General features: G+C 42.3%; 2 protein-coding genes across 2 annotated transcripts; both read right to left on the bottom strand.

Annotated features, from left to right (window-relative positions):
* Window positions 1-437: 437 nt before the first annotated feature.
* On the bottom strand, window positions 438-9,655 carry LOC135570045 (ribonuclease inhibitor-like; the record flags this gene model as incomplete). Its single annotated transcript, XM_065016104.1, has 4 exons — window positions 438-676; window positions 4,865-5,038; window positions 8,758-8,928; window positions 9,411-9,655. Coding segments are annotated over 4 exons (825 nt in total), but the record flags the coding sequence as incomplete, so codon positions are not given.
* On the bottom strand, window positions 9,560-25,139 carry LOC115118116 (NLR family CARD domain-containing protein 3-like). The gene is made up of 5 exons (XM_065016102.1): window positions 25,016-25,139; window positions 23,326-23,559; window positions 18,615-18,731; window positions 12,174-12,409; window positions 9,560-12,016 (listed from the first exon to the last, which is right to left on the bottom strand). Exons 2-5 carry the CDS (start codon window positions 23,541-23,543, stop codon window positions 10,047-10,049), a joined length of 2,541 nt encoding a protein of 846 aa, XP_064872174.1. The 5' UTR covers window positions 23,544-23,559; window positions 25,016-25,139; the 3' UTR covers window positions 9,560-10,046.
* Between the last annotated feature and the right edge of the window lie 183 nt (window positions 25,140-25,322).

The following is a 25,322-nucleotide window of genomic DNA, read 5'->3' as shown; positions in this document are numbered from 1 at the left end:
GTGTGTGTGTGTGTGTGTGTGTGTGAGTCCAGTGTGTGTAACAGTCCTGTGTGTGTGTCCATTTTCTCTGTGGTGTGTGTGTCCAGTGCTTGTTTGTGTGTGTGGTAATACGTGTCCAGTTTGTCAGTGTCCAGTATGTGTGTGTGTGTGTGTGTACTGTGTACTGTGTGTGTGTACTGTGTGTGTGTGTGTGTACTGTGTGTGTGTGTGTGTGTGTGTGTCCAGTGCTTGTTTGTGTGTGTTTACTGTGTGTGTGTACTGTGTGTGTCCAGTTTGTGAGTGTCCAGTATGTGTGTGAGTGTTTGTGTGTGTGTGTGTCCAGTGTGTGAGAGACACACTGAACACACACAACTTTACAGGACCACATACAGACAGGACACTCACCCCCCACACACACACATAGCATATAACTTTGTCCAAGTGGTGGTAAGAATGTTTGTCTTAACTAGCCTGATAAGTCCAACATGTCTGATATGAACATTGACATAAACCCTCTACATACTTGAGTTTCTCCAGTCTGCAGTGTGGATCCTCCAGTCCAGCAGAGAGCAGTCTGACTCCTGAGTCTCCTGGGTGATTGTAGCTCAGGTCCAGCTCTCTCAGGTGTGAGGGGTTTGACCTCAGAGCTGAGACCAGAGAAGCACAGCCTTCCTCTGTGACTAGACAGCCTGACAGCCTGCAAAGAGTCAAATCATATTAAAATCACACTGCTATTCTTTGGTGGTGAAAATAGTGGAGGTATATTTTCCTCCATATTCATGTCAAACACTGATCTGTTTTACCTGTCCAGGGATATATACACCATAATTATTATTATTATATCCCTGCTGTATATATCCCTGGTGTATATATCGCTGGTGTATATATCCCTGGTGTATATATCCCTGTGTTTCCCTGGTGTATATATCCCTGGTGTATATATCCCTGTGTTTCCCTGGTGTATATATCCCTGGTGTATATATCCCTGGTGTATATATCCCTGTGTTTCCTTGGTGTATATATCCCTGGTGTATATATCCCTGCTGTATATATCCCTGGTGTATATATCCCTGTGTTTCCTTGGTGTATATATCCCTGGTGTATATATCCCTGTGTTTCCCTGGTGTATATATCCCTGGTGTATATATCCCTGGTGTATATATCCCTGGTGTATATATCCCTGTGTTTCCTTGGTGTATATATCCCTGGTGTATATATCCCTGGTGTATATATCCCCGTGTTTCCCTGGTGTATATATCCCTGTGTTTCCCTGGTGTATATATCCCTTTGTTTCCCTGGTGTATATATCCCTGTGTATCCCTGGTGTATTTATCCCTGTGTATCTCTGGTGTACATATCCCTGTGTTTCCCTGGTGTATATATCCCTGTGTTTCCCTGGTGTATATATCCCTGTGTTTCCCTGGTGTATATATCCCTGTGTATCCCTGGTGTATTTATCCCTGTGTATCCCTGGTGTATTTATCCCTGTGTATCCCTGGTGTATATATCCCTGTGTATCCCTGGTGTATTTATCCCTGTGTTTCCCTGGTGTATTTATCCCTGGTGTATATATCCCTGGTGTATATACCCCTGTGTTTCCCTGGTGTATATATCCCTGGTGTATATATCCCTGGTGTATATATCCCTGGTGTATATATCCCTGTGTTTCCCTGGTGTACATATCCCTGTGTTTCCCTGGTGTATTTATCCCTGTGTATCCCTGGTGTATATATCCCTGTGTATCCCTGGTGTATATATCCCTGGTGTATATATCCCTGGTGTATATATCCCTGTGTATCCCTGGTGTATATATCCTTGGTGTATATATCCCTGTGTTTCCCTGGTGTATATATCCCTGGTGTATATATCCCTGTGTTTCCCTGGTGTATATATCCCTCGTGTACATATCCCTGTGTTTCCCTGGTGTATATATCCCTGGTGTATATATCCCTGTGTTCCCTGGTGTATATATCCCTGTGTTTCCCTGGTGTATATATCCCTGTGTTTCCCTGGCGTATATATCCCTGTGTTTCCCTGGTGTATATATCCCTGTGTTTCCCTGGTGTATATATCCCCGGTGTATATATCCCTGGTTTATATATATCCCCGGTGTATATATCCCTGTGTTTCCCTGGTGTATATATCCCTGTGTTTCCCTGGTGAATATATCCCTGTGTTTCCCTGGTGTATATATCCCTGGTGTATATATATATATCCCTGTGTTTCCCTGGTGTATATATCCCTGTGTTTCCCTGGTGTATATATCCCTGTGTTTCCCTGGTGAATATATCCCTGTGTTTCCCTGGTGTATATATCCCTGGTGTATATATATATATCCCTGTGTTTCCCTGGTGTATATATCCCTGTGTTTCCCTGGTGAATATATCCCTGTGTTTCCCTGGTGTATATATCCCTGGTGTATATATATATATATCCCTGTGTTTCCCTGGTGTATATATCCCTGTGTTTCCCTGGTGAATATATCCCTGTGTTTCCCTGGTGTATATATCCCTGGTGTATATATATATATCCCTGTGTTTCCCTGGTGTATATATCCCTGTGTTTCCCTGGTGTATTTATCCCTGTGTTTCCCTGGTGTATATATCCCTGTGTTTCCCTGGTGTATATATCCCTGTGTATCCCTGGTGTATATATCCCTGTGTTTCCCTGGTGTATATACCCCTGGTGTATTTATCCCTGATGTATATATCCCTGTGTTTCCCTGGTGTATATATCCCTGTGTATCCCTGGTGTATATATCCCTGTGTTTCCCTGGTGTATATACCCCTGGTGTATTTATCCCTGTGTATCCCTGGTGTATATATCCCTGTGTTTCCCTGGTGTATATATCCCTGGTGTATATATCCCTGTGTTTCCCTGGTGTATTTATCCCTGGTGTATTTATCCCTGTGTTACCCTGGTGTATATATCCCTGTGTTTCCCTGGTGTATTTATCCCTGTGTTTCTCTGTACCAGTTTCCCTGTGATTCCTGTTTCTCTGTACCAGTTTGTCTTGTATGTTTATCAAGTCAACCAGCGTTTTTCTCTATTCCTGCTTCAATTCTTTCCTCCTGGTTTTTGTCCCTTGCCTGTTTTCTGGACTCTGTACCCGCCTGCCTGACCATTCTGCCTGTCCTGACCTCTAGCCTGCCTGACCATTCTGCCTGTCCTGACCTCTAGCCTGCCTGACCATTCTGCCTGCCCTGACCTCTAGCCTGCCTGACCATTCTGCCTGCCCTGACCTCTAGCCTGCCTGACCATTCTGCCTGTCCTGACCTCTAGTCTGCCTGACCATTCTGCCTGTCCCGACCTCTAGCCTGCCTGACCATTCTGCCTGTTCTGACCTCTAGCCTGCCTGACCATTCTGCCTGTCTTGACCTCTAGCCTGCCAGACCACTCTGCCTGTCCTGACCTCTAGCCTGCCTGTCCAGTCTGTCTGCCCTGACCTCTAGCCTGCCTGACCAGTCTGCCTGTCCTGTCCAGTCTGTCTGCCCTGACCTCTAGTCTGTCTGCCACTCTGTGCCTCCTGGACTCTGATCTGGTTATGACCTTTGGCCTGTCCACGACCATTCTCTTGCCTCCCCCTTTTAGTATATTAATAAATATCAAAGACTCTAACCATCTGCCTCCCCCTTTAGTATATTAATAAATATCAAAGACTCTAACCATCTGCCTCCCCTTTAGTATATTAATAAATATCAAAGACTCTAACCATCTGCCTCCCCTTTTAGTATATTAATAAATATCAAAGACTCTAACCATCTGCCTCCCCCTTTAGTATATTAATAAATATCAAAGACTCTAACCATCTGCCTCCCCTTTAGTATATTAATAAATATCAAAGACTCTAACCATCTGCCTCCCCTTTAGTATATTAATAAATATCAAAGACTCTAACCATCTGCATCCCCCTTTAGTATATTAATAAATATCAAAGACTCTAACCATCTGCCTCCCCTTTTAGTATATTAATAAATATCAAAGACTCTAACCATCTGCCTCCCCTTTAGTATATTAATAAATATCAAAGACTCTAACCATCTGCCTCCCCTTTAGTATAATAATAAATATCAAAGACTCTAACCATCTGCCTCCCCCTTTAGTATTTTAATAAATATCAAAGACTCTAACCATCTGCCTCCCCTTTTAGTATATTAATAAATATCAAAGACTCTAACCATCTGCCTCCCCTTTAGTATATTAATAAATATCAAAGACTCTAACCATCTGCCTCCCGTTCCATCTGGGTCTCTTCTTGTGCCTTAAACCACACTGCTATTCTTTGAGGGAATCACCTTTTATTTGAGGGTAGTTTCATACATTTCCAACATTTTAGATTTGAGATCAAATGTTTCATATGAGGTGACAGTATATAATGTAACCTTTTATTTGAGGGTATTTTAATACATATCTGTTTCACTGTTTAGAAAAATAAAAGCAAAAAAGCACTTTATGTATCTAGTCCCCCTATTTGAAGAAGACATAAATATTCTGACCAATTCACTTATAGTTTATTAAAGTTAAAGTAGTCAACAGTTTAGTATTTGGTCCCATATTCTTTGAACGCAATGACTACATCAAGCCTGTGACGCCATGATTGAGAAAGATCATTAATGAATCATGAATAATAATGAGTGAGGGAGTTAGAGGCTACAACAAAACATACTAACCTCTCACCTTTAACCTCAAATAAAAGGTGACATTCTGTACTGTCACCTAATATGAAACATTATATCTCAAATCCAAAATGCTGGAGAATAGCACCACATTTAAAACTGTAAGCTTCACTGTCCAAACACATATGGTGTGGACTATGTGTGTCTGGTAAACACATGTGGATCTGGTGAACAGTTATCACTTGTTGACCAACTACAGGAATACTGACCTCAGAGTCTCCAGTTTACAGTGGGGATTCCCCAGTCCAGCAGAGAGCAGCTTCACTCCTGAATCCTTCAGGTCATTGTTACTCAGGTCCAGCTCTCTCAGGTGTGAGGGGTTTGACCTCAGAGCTGAGACCAGAGAAGCACAGCCTTCCTCTGTGACTAGACAGCCTGACAGCCTGCAAAGAGTCAAATCATTTTAAAATCACACTGCTATTCTTTGGTGGTGAAAATAGTGGCAGTAAAATATTTTCTAATATTCAGATACATCAGTGTCCTGAAACGTTCCATATCTATTCGTAAAATAGTGTATCATCATAAAAAATGACAAATGATCAAAGTATTGCCTGCAGATAGAAACATGTATAGTACAAATATTTGAGTAGACTGACCAGACCAGTTTAAAAAGCAGTATCAGTCAAAAGACAGACAGTGAGGTATCAGATTTAGATTGTATTGAGTATACAGTCCACACCATATCTATTTAGACAGTGAGGTATCAGATGTAGATTGTATTGAGTATACAGTCCACACCATATCTATTTAGACAGTGAGGAATCAGATGTAGATTGTATTGAGTATACAGTCCACACCATATCTATTTAGACAGTGAGGTATCAGATTTATATTGTATTGAGTATACAGTCCACACCATATCTATTGAGACAGTGAAGCTGACATTTTAAATGTGTCTCTATACTCCAACATTTTGGATTTCAGATCAAATGTTTCATTTGAGGTGACAGTATATAATGTCACCTTTTATTTGAGGATATTATTTGAGGATATTTTAATATATATCTGTTTCACCGTTTAGAAATAAAAGCACTTTATGTATCTATTCCCCCATTTGAAGAAGTCATAAGTATTCTGACCAATTCACTTATAGTGTATTAAAGTAGTCAAAAGTTTAGTATTTGGTCCCAAACTCGTTGGTTGCATTTGCAGTTTGTTTTGGTTGTGTTTTTGGTTGTGTTTTGCCCAATAATAAAATGGTGGATGATGAGTGGAGTAACTTTTCTGTCTAAGAGAGTAGATAACATGTTTCTAAACAATAATGAATTAATCCTGATGATGTCATGATTAAGAAAAATCATGAAAGAATCATGAATAATAATGAGTGAGAAAGTTACAGAGACTACAACAAAACATGCTAACCTCTCACCATTACCAATAACAGAGGCTACAACAAAACATGCTAACCTCTCACCATTACCAATAACAGAGACTACAACAAAACATACTAACCTCTCACCATTACCAATAACAGAGGCTACAACAAAACATGCTAACCTCTCACCATTACCAATAACAGAGGCTACAACAAAACATACTAACCTCTCACCATTACCAATAACAGAGGCTACAACAAAACATGCTAACCTCTCACCATTACCAATAACAGAGACTACAACAAAACATACTAACCTCTCACCATTACCAATAACAGAGGCTACAACAAAACATACTAATCTCTCACCATTACCAATAACAGAGGCTACAACAAAACATGCTAACCTCTCACCATTACCAATAACAGAGGCTACAACAAAACATGCTAACCTCTCACCATTACCAATAACAGAGGCTACAACACAACATGCTAACCTCTCACCATTACCAATAACAGAGACTACAACAAAACATGCTAACCTCTCACCATTACCAATAACAGAGGCTACAACAAAACATGCTAACCTCTCACCATTACCAATAACAGAGGCTACAACAAAACATGCTAACCTCTCACCATTACCAATAACAGAGACTACAACAAAACATACTAACCTCTCACCATTACCAATAACAGAGGCTACAACAAAACATGCTAACCTCTCACCATTACCAATAACAGAGGCTACAACAAAACATACTAACCTCTCACCATTACCAATAACAGAGGCTACAACAAAACATGCTAACCTCTCACCATTACCAATAACAGAGACTACAACAAAACATACTAACCTCTCACCATTACCAATAACAGAGGCTACAACAAAACATACTAATCTCTCACCATTACCAATAACAGAGGCTACAACAAAACATGCTAACCTCTCACCATTACCAATAACAGAGGCTACAACAAAACATGCTAACCTCTCACCATTACCAATAACAGAGGCTACAACACAACATGCTAACCTCTCACCATTACCAATAACAGAGACTACAACAAAACATGCTAACCTCTCACCATTACCAATAACAGAGGCTACAACAAAACATGCTAACCTCTCACCATTACCAATAACAGAGGCTACAACAAAACATGCTAACCTCTCACCATTACCAATAACAGAGGCTACAACAAAACATGCTAACCTCTCACCATTACCAATAACAGAGGCTACAACAAAACATGCTAACCTCTCACCATTACCAATAACAGAGACTACAACAAAACATGCTAACCTCTCACCATTACCAATAACAGAGGCTACAACAAAACATGCTAACCTCTCACCATTACCAATAACAGAGGCTACAACAAAACATGCTAACCTCTCACCATTACCAATAACAGAGACTACAACAAAACATACTAACCTCTCACCATTACCAATAACAGAGGCTACAACAAAACATGCTAACCTCTCACCATTACCAATAACAGAGACTACAACAAAACATACTAACCTCTCACCATTACCAATAACAGAGGCTACAACAAAACATGCTAACCTCTCACCATTACCAATAACAGAGACTACAACAAAACATACTAACCTCTCACCATTACCAATAACAGAGGCTACAACAAAACATACTAATCTCTCACCATTACCAATAACAGAGGCTACAACAAAACATGCTAACCTCTCACCATTACCAATAACAGAGGCTACAACAAAACATGCTAACCTCTCACCATTACCAATAACAGAGGCTACAACACAACATGCTAACCTCTCACCATTACCAATAACAGAGACTACAACAAAACATGCTAACCTCTCACCATTACCAATAGAGAGGCTACAACAAAACATGCTAACCTCTCACCATTACCAATAACAGAGGCTACAACAAAACATGCTAACCTCTCACCATTACCAATAACAGAGGCTACAACAAAACATGCTAACCTCTCACCATTACCAATAACAGAGGCTACAACACAACATGCTAACCTCTCACCATTACCAATAACAGAGACTACAACAAAACATGCTAACCTCTCACCATTACCAATATCAGAGACTACAACAAAACATGTTAACCTCTCACCATTACCAATATCAGAGACTACAACAAAACATGTTAACCTCTCACCATTACCAATAACAGAGGCTACAACAAAACAGACTAACCTCTCACCATTACCAATAACAGAGGCTACAACAAAACATGCTAACCTCTCACCATTACCAATAACAGAGGCTACAACAAAACATACTAACCTCTCACCATTACCAATAACAGACTACAACAAAACATGCTAACCTCTCACCATTACCAATAACAGAGGCTACAACAAAACATGCTAACCTCTCACCGTTACCAATAACAGAGACTACAACAAAACATGCTAACCTCTCACCCTTACCAATAACAGAGACTACAACAAAACATGCTAACCTCTCACCATTACCAATAACAGAGGCTACAACAAAACATACTAACCTCTCACCATTACCAATAACAGAGGCTTCAACAAAACATGCTAACCTCTCACCATTACCAATAACAGAGACTACAACAAAACATGCTAACCTCTCACCATTACCAATAACAGAGGCTACAACAACACATGCTAACCTCTCACCGTCAACCTCAAATAAAAGGTGACATTCTGTACTGTCTCCTAATATGGACTATGTGTGTCTGGTAAACACATGTGGATCTGGTGAACAGTTATCACTTGTTGACCAACTACAGGAATACTGACCTCAGAGTCTCCAGTTTACAGTGGGGATTCCCCAGTCCAGCAGAGAGCAGCTTCACTCCTGAATCCTTCAGGTCATTGTTACTCAGGTCCAGCTCTCTCAGGTGTGAGGGGTTTGACTCCAGAGCTGAGACCAGAGAAGCACAGCCTTCCTCTGTGACTAGACAGCCTGACAGCCTGCAAAGAGTCAAATCATATTAAAATCACACTGATATTCTTTGGTGGTGAAAATATATATTTGTTCAACATTTTCAGATATATCAGTGTCCTGAAAGCTTCAATATCTATTTATAAATGAATGTATCAGTATTAGAAATGACAAATTATTGAAGTGTTGCTTGTAGATAGAAACATGTATCGTACAAATATTATAGTAGACTGACCAGACCAGTTTAAAAATCAGTATCAGTCAAAAGACAGACAGTGAGGTATCAGATTTAGATTGTATTGAGTATACAGTCCACACCATATCTATTTAGACAGTGAGGAATCAGATTTAGATTGTATTGAGTATACAGTCCACACCATATCTATTTAGACAGTGAGGTATCAGATTTAGATTGTATTGAGTATACAGTCCACACCATATCTATTTAGACAGTGAGGTATCAGATTTAGATTGTATTGAGTATACAGTCCACACTATATATAATACTGACCTCAGAGTCTCCAGTTTACAGTGGGGATTCCCCAGTCCAGCAGAGAGCAGCTTCACTCCTGAATCCTTCAGGTCATTGTTACTCAGGTCCAGCTCTCTCAGGTGTGAGGGGTTTGAACTGAGAACTGAGGCCAACACTTCACAGGATGTGTCTGTGAGTTTACAGACAGTGAGTCTGAAACACAGAATACATACAATGACAGACAGGTTGTATTCAAATATTTCGCTTAGCTTTCCCTGCTTACACTGTTAGCAGTGCTCAAATAATGTGTATATCGTGCTGATCAGTTTGTAATATAGTTAGAGAGTGTTCAGCTGATAGAAAGTTTATTCAGCCAATGAAAATACTGTTGTTCCTACATACAGTAAAGTTTGGTCTGAGGGATAGTCACATGACTACTTACAGAGCCAGTCAGCCAATGAAAATACTGTTGTTCCTACATACAGTAAAGTTTGGTCTGAGGGATAGTCACATGACTACTTACAGAGCCAGTCAGCCAATGAAAATACTGTTGTTCCTACATACAGTAAAGTTTGATCTGAGGGATAGTCACATGGGTACTTACAGAGCCAGTCAGCCAATGAAAATGCAGCTGTAACTTCAATTTATTTTGGTGTGTGATATTTTCATGAATACTTACAGAGCTTTCCTGCAGCCTCTAACAGCTGGGAGCAGTCTCCTACGACCCTCCTCTGATGTCTTGTATTCCTTCAGGTCAAACACATCCAGAACCTCCTCTGATATCTGCAGCATGTAGGCCAGCGCTGAACACTGAGCAAGGGAGAGGTTTTTGGATCTGTTCTCTGACCTCAAGTACTCTTGGATTACTTTCTGTACTGAATGGTCTTTCATCTCTATCAGACAGTGGAAGAGATTGATGCACCTCTCAGGGGAGATGTTCTTCCTCTGCATCACCTTCAGGGATCGGATTGTTTTCTTGACGCTCTCTGGACTGCTTTCTGTCTGTGTCACCAGACCTCGTAGGAGTTTCTGATTGGCTGCCAGTGACATGCCATGAAGGAAGCGGACAAAAAGGTCCAGGTGTCCATTCTTACTCTCCAAGGCTTTATCCACGGTACTCTTCAGCAGCTCATCCAAGGTTAGCTCTTCAGACGCACCTCTAGACTTTCTCTTGAGGAAGGGCTTCAGTGCATCCATGTTCCTGGTTGTGTAACAATGGTACATGTAGACAGCTGAGAGAAACTCCTGAATGCTCAGATGAACAAAGCAGTACACCACTCTCTGAAATAACACAGACTCTTCTTTAAAGATTTGTGTGCACACTCCTGAGTACACTGAAGCTTCTTTGACATCAAGGCCAGCCTCTTTCAGGTCTTCTTCATAGAACATCAGATTACCCTTCTCCAGATGTTCAAACGCCAGCTTCCCCAGCTTCAGAAGAATTTCCTTATCTGACTCCATGAGCTCCTCTTGATCCATCTCATCTCTTCCATGATACTTCTGGTTCTTCAGTCTGGTCTGAATGAGCAGGAAGTGTATGGACATCTCAGTCAGAGTCGTGGGCATCTCTCTCCTCATGTCTGTACTCAACATGTGTTCAAAGACTGTTGCAGAAATCCAACAGAAGACTGGAATGTGGCACATGATGTGGAGGCTCCTTGATGTCTTTATGTGTGAGATGATTCTGTTGGCCAGGTCCTCATCACTGAATCTCTTCCTGAAGTACTCCTCCTTCTGTGTGTCATTGAACCCTCGTACCTCTGTCACCTGGTCAACACACCCTGAAGGGATCTTATTGGCTGCTGCAGGTCGGGTAGTTATCCAGAGGAGAGCAGAGGGAAGCAGATTCCCCTTGATGAGGTTTGTCATCAGAACATCAAGAGATGATGTCTGGGTGACATCAGACACCTTTTCATTCTGCTGGAAATCCAATGGAAATCTGCTTTCATCCAAACCATCCAATATGAACATAGCTTTACAGGCAGTGAGTTTCTCTGCATTACCTTTGTCTAGTTCTGTGTGGAAGTCATTTAAAAGTCTGAGAAGACTGTACTGGCGATCGTTGATCAAGTTCAGCTCCCGGAAAGGAAGCACAAATATGATCTCCACATCTTGATTAGCCTTCCCTTCAGCCCAGTCTAGGATGAACTTCTGCACAGAGACTGTTTTTCCGATGCCAGCGATGCCCTTCGTCAGCACAGTTCTGATGCGTCTCTCTTGGCCAGCTAAGGGTTTAAAGATGTCATTGCAGTGGATTGCTGTGTCATGTGAGGTTGGTGTCCTGGATGCTGTCTCTAGCTGCCACACCTCATGTTCATCGTTAACCCCTTCACTCTCTCCTTCTGTGATGTAGAGCTCTGTGTAAATCCTGTTAAGGGGAGTTTGAGTCCCTGCTGTTTCGATGCCTTCTATCACATATTCATACCTCCTTATCAGACTGTCTTTATGGTTTACTACAGCTCTCTGCAGACTGTCTTCATGGTTTACTACAGCTCTCTGCAGACTGTTTTCATGGTTTACTACAGCTCTCTGCAGGCTGTCTTTATGGTTTACCACAGCTCTCTGCAGACTGTCTTTATGGTTTACTACAGCTCTCTGCAGACTGTCTTTATGGTTTACTACAGCTCTCTGCAGGCTGTCATCCACTACAAGGAAGAAGAAAAGGATGTGTATCAGACACATTCGTTAACAGGATGAAGTGGGCCTTCACAACTACAGTAACTTATATTATCTCATATTATTGTAGTTAACTCTTAATCATATTGAGGTATTGACTTAGCACAGGTCTGCAAGTGTCCTTACTGTTTTCAGAGCCTCTTGCATCATTGGGTTCACTCAGGGGCTGTAGTACAGGACGTGTTCTGGATCTCTTTCTACACTGAGGACAGTCATAGCCTCCTGAAGGAGCAGGTTTCTCCCAGTATCTGGTGATGCACTGTCTGCAGAACCTGTGTCCACAGGTGATAGAGACTGGATCCCTCAGCACCTGCTGACACACTGCACACCTGGACTGATCCTGTGGCAGAGTAGACCATCCCCTACAGAGATAAAGGAGAGAGAGAGATACTGATCCTCTAACAGAGTAGACCATCCACTACAGAGATAAAGAAGAGAGAGATACTGATCCTCTAACAGAGTAGACCATCCACTACAGAGATAAAGAAGAGATAGATACTGATCCTCTAACAGAGTAGACCATCCCCTACAGAGATAAAGAAGAGAGAGATACTGATCCTCTAACAGAGTAGACCATCCACTACAGAGATAAAGGAGAGAGATACTGATCCTCTAACAGAGTAGACCATCCACTACAGAGATAAAGGAGAGAGATACTGATCCTCTAACAGAGTAGACCATCCACTACAGAGATAAAGGAGAGAGAGAGAGATACTGATCCTCTAACAGAGTAGACCATCCACTACAGAGATAAAGGAGAGAGAGATACTGATCCTCTAACAGAGTAGACCATCCACTACAGAGATAAAGGAGAGAGAGAGAGATACTAATCCTCTAACAGAGTAGACCATCCACTACAGAGATAAAGGAGAGAGAGAGAGATACTAATCCTCTAACAGAGTAGACCATCCACTACAGAGATAAAGGAGAGAGAGAGAGATACTGATCCTCTAACAGAGTAGACCATCCACTACAGAGATAAAGGAGAGAGAGATACTGATCCTCTAACAGAGTAGACCATCCACTACAGAGATAAAGGAGAGAGAGATACTGATCCTCTAACAGAGTAGACCATCCACTACAGAGATAAAGGAGAGAGAGAAAGAGATACTGATCCTCTAACAGAGTAGACCATCCACTACAGAGATAAAGGAGAGAGAGAGAGAGATACTGATCCTCTAACAGAGTAGACCATCCACTACAGAGATAAAGGAGAGAGAGAGATACTGATCCTCTAACAGAGTAGACCATCCACTACAGAGATAAAGGAGAGAGAGAGAGATACTAATCCTCTAACAGAGTAGACCATCCACTACAGAGATAAAGGAGAGAGATACTGATCCTCTAACAGAGTAGACCATCCACTACAGAGATAAAGGAGAGAGATACTGATCCTCTAACAGAGTAGACCATCCACTACAGAGATAAAGGAGAGAGATACTGATCCTCTAACAGAGTAGACCATCCACTACAGAGATAAAGGAGAGAGATACTGATCCTCTAACAGAGTAGACCATCCACTACAGAGATAAAGGAGAGAGATACTGATCCTCTAACAGAGTAGACCATCCACTACAGAGATAAAGGAGAGAGAGAGATACTGATCCTCTAACAGAGAAGACCATCCACTACAGAGATAAAGGAGAGAGATACTGATCCTCTAACAGAGTAGACCATCCACTACAGAGATAAAGGAGAGAGAGAGATACTGATCCTCTAACAGAGTAGACCATCCACTACAGAGATAAAGGAGAGAGAGATACTGATCCTCTAACAGAGTAGACCATCCACTACAGAGATAAAGGAGAGAGAGATACTGATCCTCTAACAGAGTAGACCATCCACTACAGAGATAAAGGAGAGAGAGATACTGATCCTCTAACAGAGTAGACCATCCACTACAGAGATAAAGGAGAGAGATACTGATCCTCTAACAGAGAAGACCATCCACTACAGAGATAAAGGAGAGAGAGAGAGATACTGATCCTCTAACAGAGTAGACCATCCACTACAGAGATAAAGGAGAGAGATACTGATCCTCTAACAGAGTAGACCATCCACTACAGAGATAAAGGAGAGAGAGATACTGATCCTCTAACAGAGTAGACCATCCACTACAGAGATAAAGGAGAGAGATACTGATCCTCTAACAGAGTAGACCATCCACTACAGAGATAAAGGAGAGAGAGAGAGATACTGATCCTCTAACAGAGTAGACCATCCACTACAGAGATAAAGGAGAGAGAGATACTGATCCTCTAACAGAGTAGACCATCCACTACAGAGATAAAGGAGAGAGATACTGATCCTCTAACAGAGTAGACCATCCACTAGAGAGATAAAGGAGAGAGAGAGATACTGATCCTCTAACAGAGTAGACCATCCACTACAGAGATAAAGGAGAGAGATACTGATCCTCTAACAGAGTAGTCCATCCACTACAGAGATAAAGGAGAGAGATACTGATCCTCTAACAGAGTAGACCATCCACTACAGAGATAAAGGAGAGAGAGATACTGATCCTCTAACAGAGTAGACCATCCACTACAGAGATAAAGGAGAGAGAGAGAGATACTGATCCTCTAACAGAGTAGACCATCCACTACAGAGATAAAGGAGAGAGAGAGAGATACTGATCCTCTAACAGAGTAGACCATCCACTACAGAGATAAAGGAGAGAGAGAGATACTGATCCTCTAACAGAGTAGACCATCCACTACAGAGATAAAGGAGAGAGATACTGATCCTCTAACAGAGTAGACCATCCACTACAGAGATAAAGGAGAGAGATACTGATCCTCTAACAGAGTAGACCATCCACTACAGAGATAAAGGAGAGAGAGAGAGATACTGATCCTCTAACAGAGTAGACCATCCACTACAGAGATAAAGGAGAGAGATACTGATCCTCTAACAGAGTAGACCGTCCACTACAGAGATAAAGGAGATAGATACTGATCCTCTAACAGAGTAGACCATCCACTACAGAGATAAAGGAGAGAGATACTGATCCTCTAACAGAGTAGACCATCCACTACAGAGATAAAGGAGAGAGATACTGATCCTCTAACAGAGTAGACCATCCACTACAGAGATAAAGGAGAGAGAGAGATACTGATCCTCTAACAGAGTAGACCATCCACTACAGAGATAAAGGAGAGAGAGAGATACTGATCCTCTAACAGAGTAGACCATCCACTACAGAGATAAAGGAGAGAGAGATACTGATCCTCTAACAGAGTAGACCATCCACTACAGAGATAAAGGAGAGAGATACTGATCCTCTAACAGAGTAGACCATCCACTACAGAGATAAAGGAGAGAGATACTGATCCTCTAACAGAGTAGACCATCCACTACAGAGATAAAGGAGAGAGATACTGATCCTCTAACAGAGAAGACCATCCACTACAGAGATAAAGGAGAGAGAGAGAGATACTGATCCTCTAACAGAGTAGACCATCCACTACAGAGATAAAGGAGAGAGATACTGATCCTCTAACAGAGTAGACCATCCACTACAGAGATAAAGGAGAGAGAGATACTGATCCTCTAACAGAGTAGACCATCCACTACAGAGATAAAGGAGAGAGATACTGATCCTCTAACAGAGTAGACCATCCACTACAGAGATAAAGGAGAGAGATACTGATCCTCTAACAGAGTAGACCATCCACTACAGAGATAAAGGAGAGAGATACTGATCCTCTAACAGAGTAGACCATCCACTACAGAGATAAAGGAGAGAGAGAGATACTGATCCTCTAACAGAGTAGACCATCCACTACAGAGATAAAGGAGAGAGATACTGATCCTCTAACAGAGTAGACCATCCACTACAGAGATAAAGGAGAGAGAGATACTGATCCTCTAACAGAGTAGACCATCCACTACAGAGATAAAGGAGAGAGATACTGATCCTCTAACAGAGTAGACCATCCACTACAGAGATAAAGGAGAGAGAGATACTGATCCTCTAACAGAGTAGACCATCCACTACAGAGATAAAGGAGAGAGAGAGACATTTTGATCCACCACTGGAATTAACAGGACGATCCATGGAGAACTCATTGTTCACAGACAGACAGCTGGGAACAGTATACTCTGCTCATAGACAGACAGCTGGGAACAGTATACTCTGTTCATAGACAGACAGCTGGGAACAGTATACTCTGTTCACAGACAGACAGCTGGGAACAGTATACTCTGTTCACAGACAGACAGCTGGGAACAGTATACTCTGTTCACAGACAGACAGCTGGGAACAGTATACTCTGTTCACAGACAGACAGCTGGGAACAGTATACTCTGTTCATAGACAGGGGAACAGTATACTCTGTTCATAGACAGGGGAACAGTATACTCTGTTCATAGACAGGGGAACAGTATACTCTGTTCATAGACAGGGGAACAGTATACTCTGTTCATAGACAGGGGAACAGTATACTCTGTTCATAGACAGGGGAACAGTATACTCTGTTCATAGACAGGGGAACAGTATACTCTGTTCATAGACAGACAGCTGGGAACAGTATACTCTGTTCATAGACAGACAGCTGGGAACAGTATACTCTGTTCACAGACAGACAGCTGGGAACAGTATACTCTGTTCATAGACAGACAGCTGGGAACAGTATACTCTGTTCATAGACAGACAGCTGGGAACAGTATACTCTGTTCACAGACAGACAGCTGGGAACAGTATACTCTGTTCACAGACAGACAGCTGGGAACAGTATACTCTGTTCACAGACAGACAGCTGGGAACAGTATACTCTGTTCATAGACAGGGGAACAGTATACTCTGTTCATAGACAGGGGTTCATAACAGTACAGTATACTCTGTTCATAGACAGGGGAACAGTATACTCTGTTCATAGACAGGGGAACAGTATACTCTGTTCATAGACAGGGGAACAGTATACTCTGTTCACAGACAGGGGAACAGTATACTCTATTCATAGACAGACAGCTGGGAACAGTATACTCTGTTCATAGACAGACAGCTGGGAACAGTATACTCTGTTCACAGACAGACAGCTGGGAACAGTATACTCTGTTCATAGACAGACAGCTGGGAACAGTATACTCTGTTCATAGACAGACAGCTGGGAACAGTATACTCTGTTCATAGACAGACAGCTGGGAACAGTATACTCTGTTCATAGACAGACCGCTGGGAACAGTATACTCTGTTCATAGACAGACAGCTGGGAACAGTATACTCTGTTCATAGACAGACAGATGGGAACAGTATACACTGTTCATAGACAGGGGAACAGTATACACTGTTCACAGACAGGGGAACAGTATACTCTGTTCATAGACAGGGGAACAGTATACTCTGTTCACAGACAGGGGAACAGTATACTCTGTTCATAGACAGACAGATGGGAACAGTATACTCTGTTCATAGACAGACAGCTGGGAACAGTATACTCTGTTCATAGACAGACAGCTGGGGACAGTATACTCTGTTCACAGACAGACAGCTGGGAACAGTATACTCTGTTCACAGACAGGGGAACAGTATACTCTGTTCATAGACAGGGGAACAGTATACTCTGTTCATAGACAGGGGAACAGTATACTCTGTTCACAGACAGACAGCTGGGAACAGTATACTCTGTTCACAGACAGACAGATGGGAACAGTATACTCTGTTCACAGACAGACAGCTGGGAACAGTATACTCTGTTCACAGACAGACAGCTGGGAACAGTATACTCTGTTCATAGACAGACAACTGGGAACAGTATACTCTGTTCATAGACAGACAGATGGGAACAGTATACTCTGTTCATAGACAGACAGATGGGAACAGTATACTCTGTTCATAGACAGGGGAACAGTATACTCTGTTCATAGACAGACAGATGGGAACAGTATACTCTGTTCACAGACAGACAACTGGGAACAGTATACTCTGTTCATAGACAGACAGCTGGGAACAGTATACTCTGTTCATAGACAGACAGCTGGGAACAGTATACTCTGTTCACAGACAGACAGCTGGGAACAGTATACTCTGTTCATAGACAGACAGCTGGGAACAGTATACTCTGTTCATAGACAGACAGCTGGGAACAGTATACTCTGTTCATAGACAGACAGATGGGAACAGTATACTGTTCATAGACAGTACCAGGTAGTTGTGATAATAATGAGACTATAAGGAGTATCAGTACTGAGTCAATGTGCAGGGTACCAGGTAGTTGAGGTAATAATGAGACTATAAGGAGTACCAGTACTGAGTCAATGTGCAGGGTACCAGGTAGTTGAGGTAATGAGGCTATAATTGAGATAATATGTACATGTAGGTAGAGGTAAAAGTGACTAGAAAATCAGGATAGAGATTACCACTCCTCATCCAGGGAGTGCACACACACACAAACACACACACACACAGGGAGGGAGGGAATGTTGTGTTTGTTTTAGGACTATGCAAATGGACAAAATGATTAGCCTATGGATTATGAAAACAACAATAAATGGGAAAATGGGAGGAGAAATGACTAGAAACAGTGTTGTTTAACTCACTGACCATGACCCATGAGTTCTTCTTACCTTTGTTCGGTAGAAAAGTCTCCCTCTCTAAACTGTATAGGTAGTTCCATAGACTGGTCACTCTTCATGGACACACAGCTGGGAACAGGGGAGGCTGGTCTCTCCTGCTTGATTGGGCTTCAACACAACAGAGACAAACATTACATCTCTCATCTACTCTGAGCTCAGATGGGGAAACATAAGAAGAGTTTCACAAATAGAACGGACTTCCAGACGTTAGTTAATGGCGCGAGCAGTGTGTCATTTTTAATAACGAAATTAATTTAGCGACGCGAGCGTTGTAGTCAGTCTGTCAGCCCCGCTAAAAGGCTGGTTTCGTTACTCTGCCTTCTCCGGGGGCATGTTGAGGTAAATTTACTAACCGGGAGGGTTGAATTATGTCATTTATTAGAGGGCTGGAAGACGCACTCTCGAGGTTGTTTACTCACAATATCAGATATTAAGATGATTTTTATAATGAATGTATACTAAGGTTGAGGTTCTGACTAGTGATTATTTACCTGGGGTTCAATACCTGCTATTGAGGCGCCCTGAAAATAATATTCAAAAGTTTGGTCCTTGGACACAGAGGGTTTAAACACTAAAGTTACCGTCCATCTAGTGAAGAGAGGAGAACCGGACAGAGGTAGCCAGCATCCGTCAACGAGAGAGGGAGAAGCCTCACCGGGATTTAACAGGTGGAAGAAACAACCGGGGAGCTCCATCGGTCCACAAGAAATGCAGACAGCCGGTGATGATGTAGTGGTAGCTATGGTAACTAGGACGCTGCTGGTAGAGTAGCTAGCTAGCTTAACGAGCTGTACCGACTAGCTAGGATAACTAGGATGCTGCTGGTAGAGTAGCTAGCTAGCTTACCGAGCTGTACCGACTAGCTAGGATAACTAGGATGCTGCTGGTAGAGTAGCTAGCTAGCTTACCGAGCTGTACCGACTAGCTAGGATAACTAGGATGCTGCTGGTAGAGTAGCTAGCTAACTTACCGAGCTGTACCGACTAGCTAGGATAACTAGGATGCTGCTGGTAGAGTAGCTAGCTAACTTACCGAGCTGTACCGAGTAGCTAGGATAACTAGGATGCTGCTGGTAGAGTAGCTAGCTAGCTTACCGAGCTGTACCGACTAGCTAGGATAACTAGGATGCTGCTGGTAGAGTAGCTAGCTAGCTTACCGAGCTGTACCGACTAGCTAGGATAACTAGGATGCTGCTGGTAGAGTAGCTAGCTAGCTTACCGAGCTGTACCGACTAGCTAGGATAACTAGGATGCTGCTGGTAGAGTAGCTAGCTACCTTGCCGAGCTGTACCGACTAGCTAGGATAACTAGGAGGCTGCTGGTAGAGTAGCTAGCTAGCTTACCGAGCTGTACCGACTAGCTAGGATAACTAGGATGCTGCTGGTAGAGTAGCTAGCTAACTTACCGAGCTGTACCGACTAGCTAGGATAACTAGGATGCTGCTGGTAGAGTAGCTAGCTAACTTACCGAGCTGTACCGACTGGCTAGGATAACTAGGATGCTGCTGGTAGAGTAGCTAGCTAGCTTACCGAGCTGTACCAACTAGCTAGGATAACTAGGATGCTGCTGGTAGAGTAGCTAGCTAGCTTACCGAGCTGTACCGACTAGCTAGGATAACTAGGATGCTGCTGGTAGAGTAGCTAGCTACCTTGCCGAGCTGTACCGACTAGCTAGGATAACTAGGAGGCTGCTGGTAGAGTAGCTAGCTAGCTTACCGAGCTGTACCGACTAGCTAGCAGGTCCTTCGTCTGTCTTTCGTCTCGATGATGATGAATCCAGTGAACCACAAAATGAAAAAAGAATAGAGAGTGAAAAGGATCTGGCTACACTCACACTGTCTCTGACCGTAAAGAAAAAAGCAAATTGAACAATAAACTTCGGCGTTATTCCCCAAGATCACCTCAGTCCACTCTGTGCGTAACCGGATAATCTACTTGGCGCCACACCGAACGGGGACGCGGACAGTTCTTTACGGGGACGCGGACAGTTCTGTACGGGGACGCGGACAGTTCCAGAACGCGGACATGATCAGTGCAACACAATCAACTAAACCCAGTCTTTTCAGTGGGTTACATTAGTAATATGAATTATTTATTATTATGTTAAACAAACATTCTGTTTTTTTTATTACAATATGTTGAGATCTGGGTCCATATCGCCAAAGTGTCTCAGAGTAGAACATTGGTCGTATAAGTGCTGAGAATAAAGACATTTTACACTTATGGGTATAAATTAAAGCTATGCATGAAGTCTCTAGTCCCACCTAGTCAGCAGATATTTAGGACACCTCGTGAGCTGTCCTAAGTAGTTAAGAGTTAACAGCAGGTGTCCTAAGTAGTTAAGAGTTAACAGCAGGTGTCTTGATAATACTATAGAATAATGCAGTGAGTCAGTGGTTCCTGCGCCACATGTAATTGCATTGCAGTAGTTAAAAATAATGTTTTATATTTCTATGTGATCAACCCATTAATAATATAGACTTACATGCAACAGTATGTCTTGTGCTTTTGGCGATGAGTTATGTATGATAATTATGCATAACAAGTGATACCATGTCTGCATAGCATTTTGTCTTCATTTTGGCAGATTAACTCATGCTTATTTCTGAAGATTAACTCAGGCTGGAGTTGGAGCTGTGACCGAAGGGTGGCTGGTTCGAATCCCGGGCCGGGCGCTGGAAAAAACAGGTGGAATTGATCTGACCACTGGAGGGCTGCTGGGTTCACATCCTCAAAACATGAACCTTTTGTTGATCAGAACTCTAGAGGTTCTTCTTCACTGAACCCAAAAATATATATAACTTTTATTGATTTCATATTTTAAGGAAGTGATAGAAGCCTTTTTGGCTCTATAAGGAACCTTATTTTCTAAACACGTTTTTCTTTTGATGATTTAATTATCTACATCATGTTATTTCAAGTTCTCTCTTTGGAGCGCAACATCATATTGTTAAAAAATACTCCTAAATTGGGGATGAATATAAATTGGGCAATTGAAGGTATCTGGGGTGTAATATGTGTTCAATGAAAATGAACATTGTAGGCAACATTATTGGCAAGGGACTTGATGCCTACTATGCCAAAGATATTTAGAGTTGTTCAACGGGTGTGAAGAGAGTGTTGATATAACGGTAACAACCATCACAATTGGTTAAAAAATATGCATTCCATTATATTAGGCAATAATTAAGAGTAGGCAAAGTGGTTTTGTCATGTAAAAATCCTATCAAATGTCTTACATTGCAACGAGTACAGTCAGGGTGCCGCGGAACCCCTGCAGTACCTCCACAGACCCCGGATTGAGAACCCCTGCAGTACCTCCCCAGACCCCGGATTGAGAACCCCTGCAGTACCTCCACAGACCCCGGATTGAGAACCCCTGCAGTACCTCCGCAGACCCCGGATTGAGAACCCCTGCAGTACCTCCCCAGACCCCGGATTGAGAACCCCTGCAGTACCTCCACAGACCCCAGATTGAGAACCCCTGCAGTACCTCCCCAGACCCCGGATTGAGAACCCCTGCAGTACCTCCACAGACCCCGGATTGAGAACCCCTGCAGTACCTCCCCAGACTCCGGATTGAGAACCCTGCAGTACCTCCACAGACCCCAGATTGAGAACCCCTGCAGTACCTCCACAGACCCCAGATTGAGAACCCCTGCAGTACCTCCACAGACCCCGGATTGAGAACCCCTGCAGTACCTCCACAGACCCCGGATTGAGAACCCCTGCAGTACCTCCACAGACCCCGGATTGAGAACCCCTGCAGTACCTCCACAGACCCCGGGTTGAGAACCCCTGCAGTACCTCCACAGACCCCGGATTGAGAACCCTGCAGTACCTCCCCAGACCCCAGATTGAGAACCCCTGCAGTACCTCCACAGACCCCGGATTGAGAATCCCTGCAGTACCTCCACAGACCCCGGATTGAGAACCCCTGCAGTACCTCCACAGACCCCGGATTGAGAACCCCTGCAGTACCTCCACAGACCCCGGATTGAGAACCCCTGCAGTACCTCCACAGACCCCGGATTGAGAACCCCTGCAGTACCTCCACAGACCCCGGATTGAGAACCCCTGCAGTACCTCCCCAGACCCCGGATTGAGAACCCCTGCAGTACCTCCACAGACCCCGGATTGAGAATCCCTGCAGTACCTCCACAGACCCCGGATTGAGAACCCCTGCAGTACCTCCACAGACCCCGGATTGAGAACCCCTGCAGTACCTCCACAGACCCCGGATTGAGAACCCCTGCAGTACCTCCACAGAACCCGGATTGAGAACCCCTGCAGTACCTCCACAGACCCCGGATTGAGAACCCCTGCAGTACCTCCACAGACCCCGGATTGAGAACCCCTGCAGTACCTCCACAGACCCCGGATTGAGAACCCTGATTTAGCAGATGCTCTTATCCAGAGAGATTTACAGTAAGTGCTTAAGATATCAAGGTGAGACAACTACATATCACAGTCAAATATACAGGATACAAACATTCCATTTCAGCTAAACAATGGATATATAGCGTTTTGCTAAGAAACTAATTTTCATACACATCTAAAATATACTAATAACAAATCCGAGGACAGTAATTGAAGGTAGCCAAGAACAACTATTTCTGATTTTTTTTTAAAAGGTGAAAAACTGTGTAAATAGCATTTAGGAAATAAACACTCAATAGTTTTTAAACACAATTGTAATCTCACCTCTTAGGTTTGATGTCATGTTCCCCAGAGAGACTCATTTTAGAGGCAGGGCCCCCCTCCTCTCTCTCCTCAGAGTGTCTCATTTTAGAGGCAGGGCCCCCCTCCTCTCTCTCCTCAGAGTGTCTCATTTTAGAGGCAGGGCCCCCCTCCTCTCTCTCCTCAGAGTGTCTCATTTTAGAGGCAGGGCCCCCCTCCTCTCTCTCCCCAGAGAGACTCATTTTAGTGCACTGGCCCCTAAACAGAGATCCAACATGTTGGTTGTGGTTAACAGTAATTTTTGAATGTCAATTGTTCTCATTTATTAACTATCTCTTATAAAACATTTACAAACAGACATAGAAACAGTCATAAGATGTAATGCATCACATGAATATGTAGTTGTGACATTTCATCTCCATAGTAACTGTCAATAATAATAATAATAAGTCACTGTTTGTTAAGGTAGTTCTAGACAGTACAGCAACAATAATAATAATAAGTCACTGTTTGTTAAGGTAGTTATAGACAGTACAGCAACAATAATAATAATAATAATAATAATAATAATAAGTCACTGTTTGTTAAGGTAGTTATAGACAGTACAGCAACAATAATAGGTTGTATAATAATAGGTTATATAATAATAATAGGTTATAATGTATAGTTGTGGGTTGTTAGTGATATATAGATGTTATATTATGTAAAGTAGACTAGGTTATAATGTATAGTAATGGGTTGTTAGTGATGTGTAGATGTTATATTATGTAAAGTATACTAGGTTATAATGTATAGTAGTGGGTTGTTAGTGATATGTTATATTATGTAAAGTAGACTAGGTTATAATGTATAGTAGTGGGTTGTTAGTGATATGCAGATGTTATATTATGTAAAGTAGACTAGGTTATAATGTATAATAGCAGTTTGTTAGTGATATGCAGATCGAGGTCTATACCTCAGCTATAACCTACATATCATAGATGACCAGCCTAAACCTGTTCAGATCAGTTCACATAATGTTATAGTCCTACCAGTAGCAGGACAGAGAATGTAGTCTAGGCCTGATATTTTTTACAACATTTTCAACGGAGGCCATCAGGTCGGTCGTCATGATAAGCAATGATGTATTTTTTGTAGGTGAGGGAGCACAGCAAACTATGTAAATTACGTCATCATTTATTCAATCAATGTTTGTATCGACATATGTAGCCTATTGAATAGTCTATCATTACAGGTCTCTCCAACCCTGTTTCCGGAGCGCTACCCTCCGGTAGGGTTTCACTCCAATCCCAGTTGTAAATAGCATGATTTATCTTATAAACCAACTCATTATTTTAATCAGGTGACTAGTTTTGAATAGTGATGAAAACCTACAGGATGGTATCTCTCCAGGAACAGGATCGGAGAGCCCTGTTTTAGAAGATGGATAAAATCCATCCTACAATTTTTTTTACTATTCAGCTTCAGCTAACCGCCCTAAAATCTTATTAGAAATGTATATTTTTTGTAACAGTGACGTTACCATTCACCTGGTAATTAAATATAATTTATTTAGAATTGATCAGAATATTTTCTTCGTGTCTTCTCAAAGTGAAAGTTCTCCCTCGCACTACACACATGATGATCAGTGATCATAGATCAAACCTAATCTTGACTATTTAATGTCTGATGACGACCTAACTTTATAATAGTTGTATCTTGCCTCTAGACTTACCAGAGTCTTTCGTCTTTCCTTCAAATCAATACTTTTTTCCCGACTTCTAATGTTGCCGAGAAATGTGCGCCACAGTTTCAACATCCATTTTGTAAGTGCATTCGCCTGCAAACTTACTTTCAACTTCATGAGGAAATGACATTCCCAGAATTCCTAAACCCAGACGCAACATCCGGAGTCTACCTCGACCGCTGGGAAGAAGACTGTAGGAAGTCGACCGATGCCGTGATTTGGGGTTTGAGAAGTCAGAAGTGAAAAATTATTCCTTAGTTGTACATTTTCTCGAAATCTAAAGCCAAAACCTAGA

The sequence above is a fragment of the Oncorhynchus nerka genome, unplaced genomic scaffold (genome assembly GCF_034236695.1).
Source record: "Oncorhynchus nerka isolate Pitt River unplaced genomic scaffold, Oner_Uvic_2.0 unplaced_scaffold_1148, whole genome shotgun sequence".
In the NCBI taxonomy this organism is placed as follows: Eukaryota; Metazoa; Chordata; class Actinopteri; order Salmoniformes; family Salmonidae; genus Oncorhynchus; species Oncorhynchus nerka.
Note: the sequence above shows the minus strand (reverse complement) of the source record. Positions and strands in the feature narration are given on the sequence as shown.

Coding starts and splice junctions, on each gene's coding strand:
- LOC115118116 (XM_065016102.1), bottom strand. CDS start 23,543: ATGAGTCTCTCTGGGGAGAGAGAGGAGGGGGGCCCTGCCTCTAAAATG. Junction 12,410..18,614: donor GACTTTTCTACCGAACAAAG/GTAAGAAGAACT, acceptor TTATCTCTGTAG/GGGATGGTCTACTCTGCCAC. Junction 12,017..12,173: donor TGCAAGAGGCTCTGAAAACA/GTAAGGACACTT, acceptor TCTTCCTTGTAG/TGGATGACAGCCTGCAGAGA.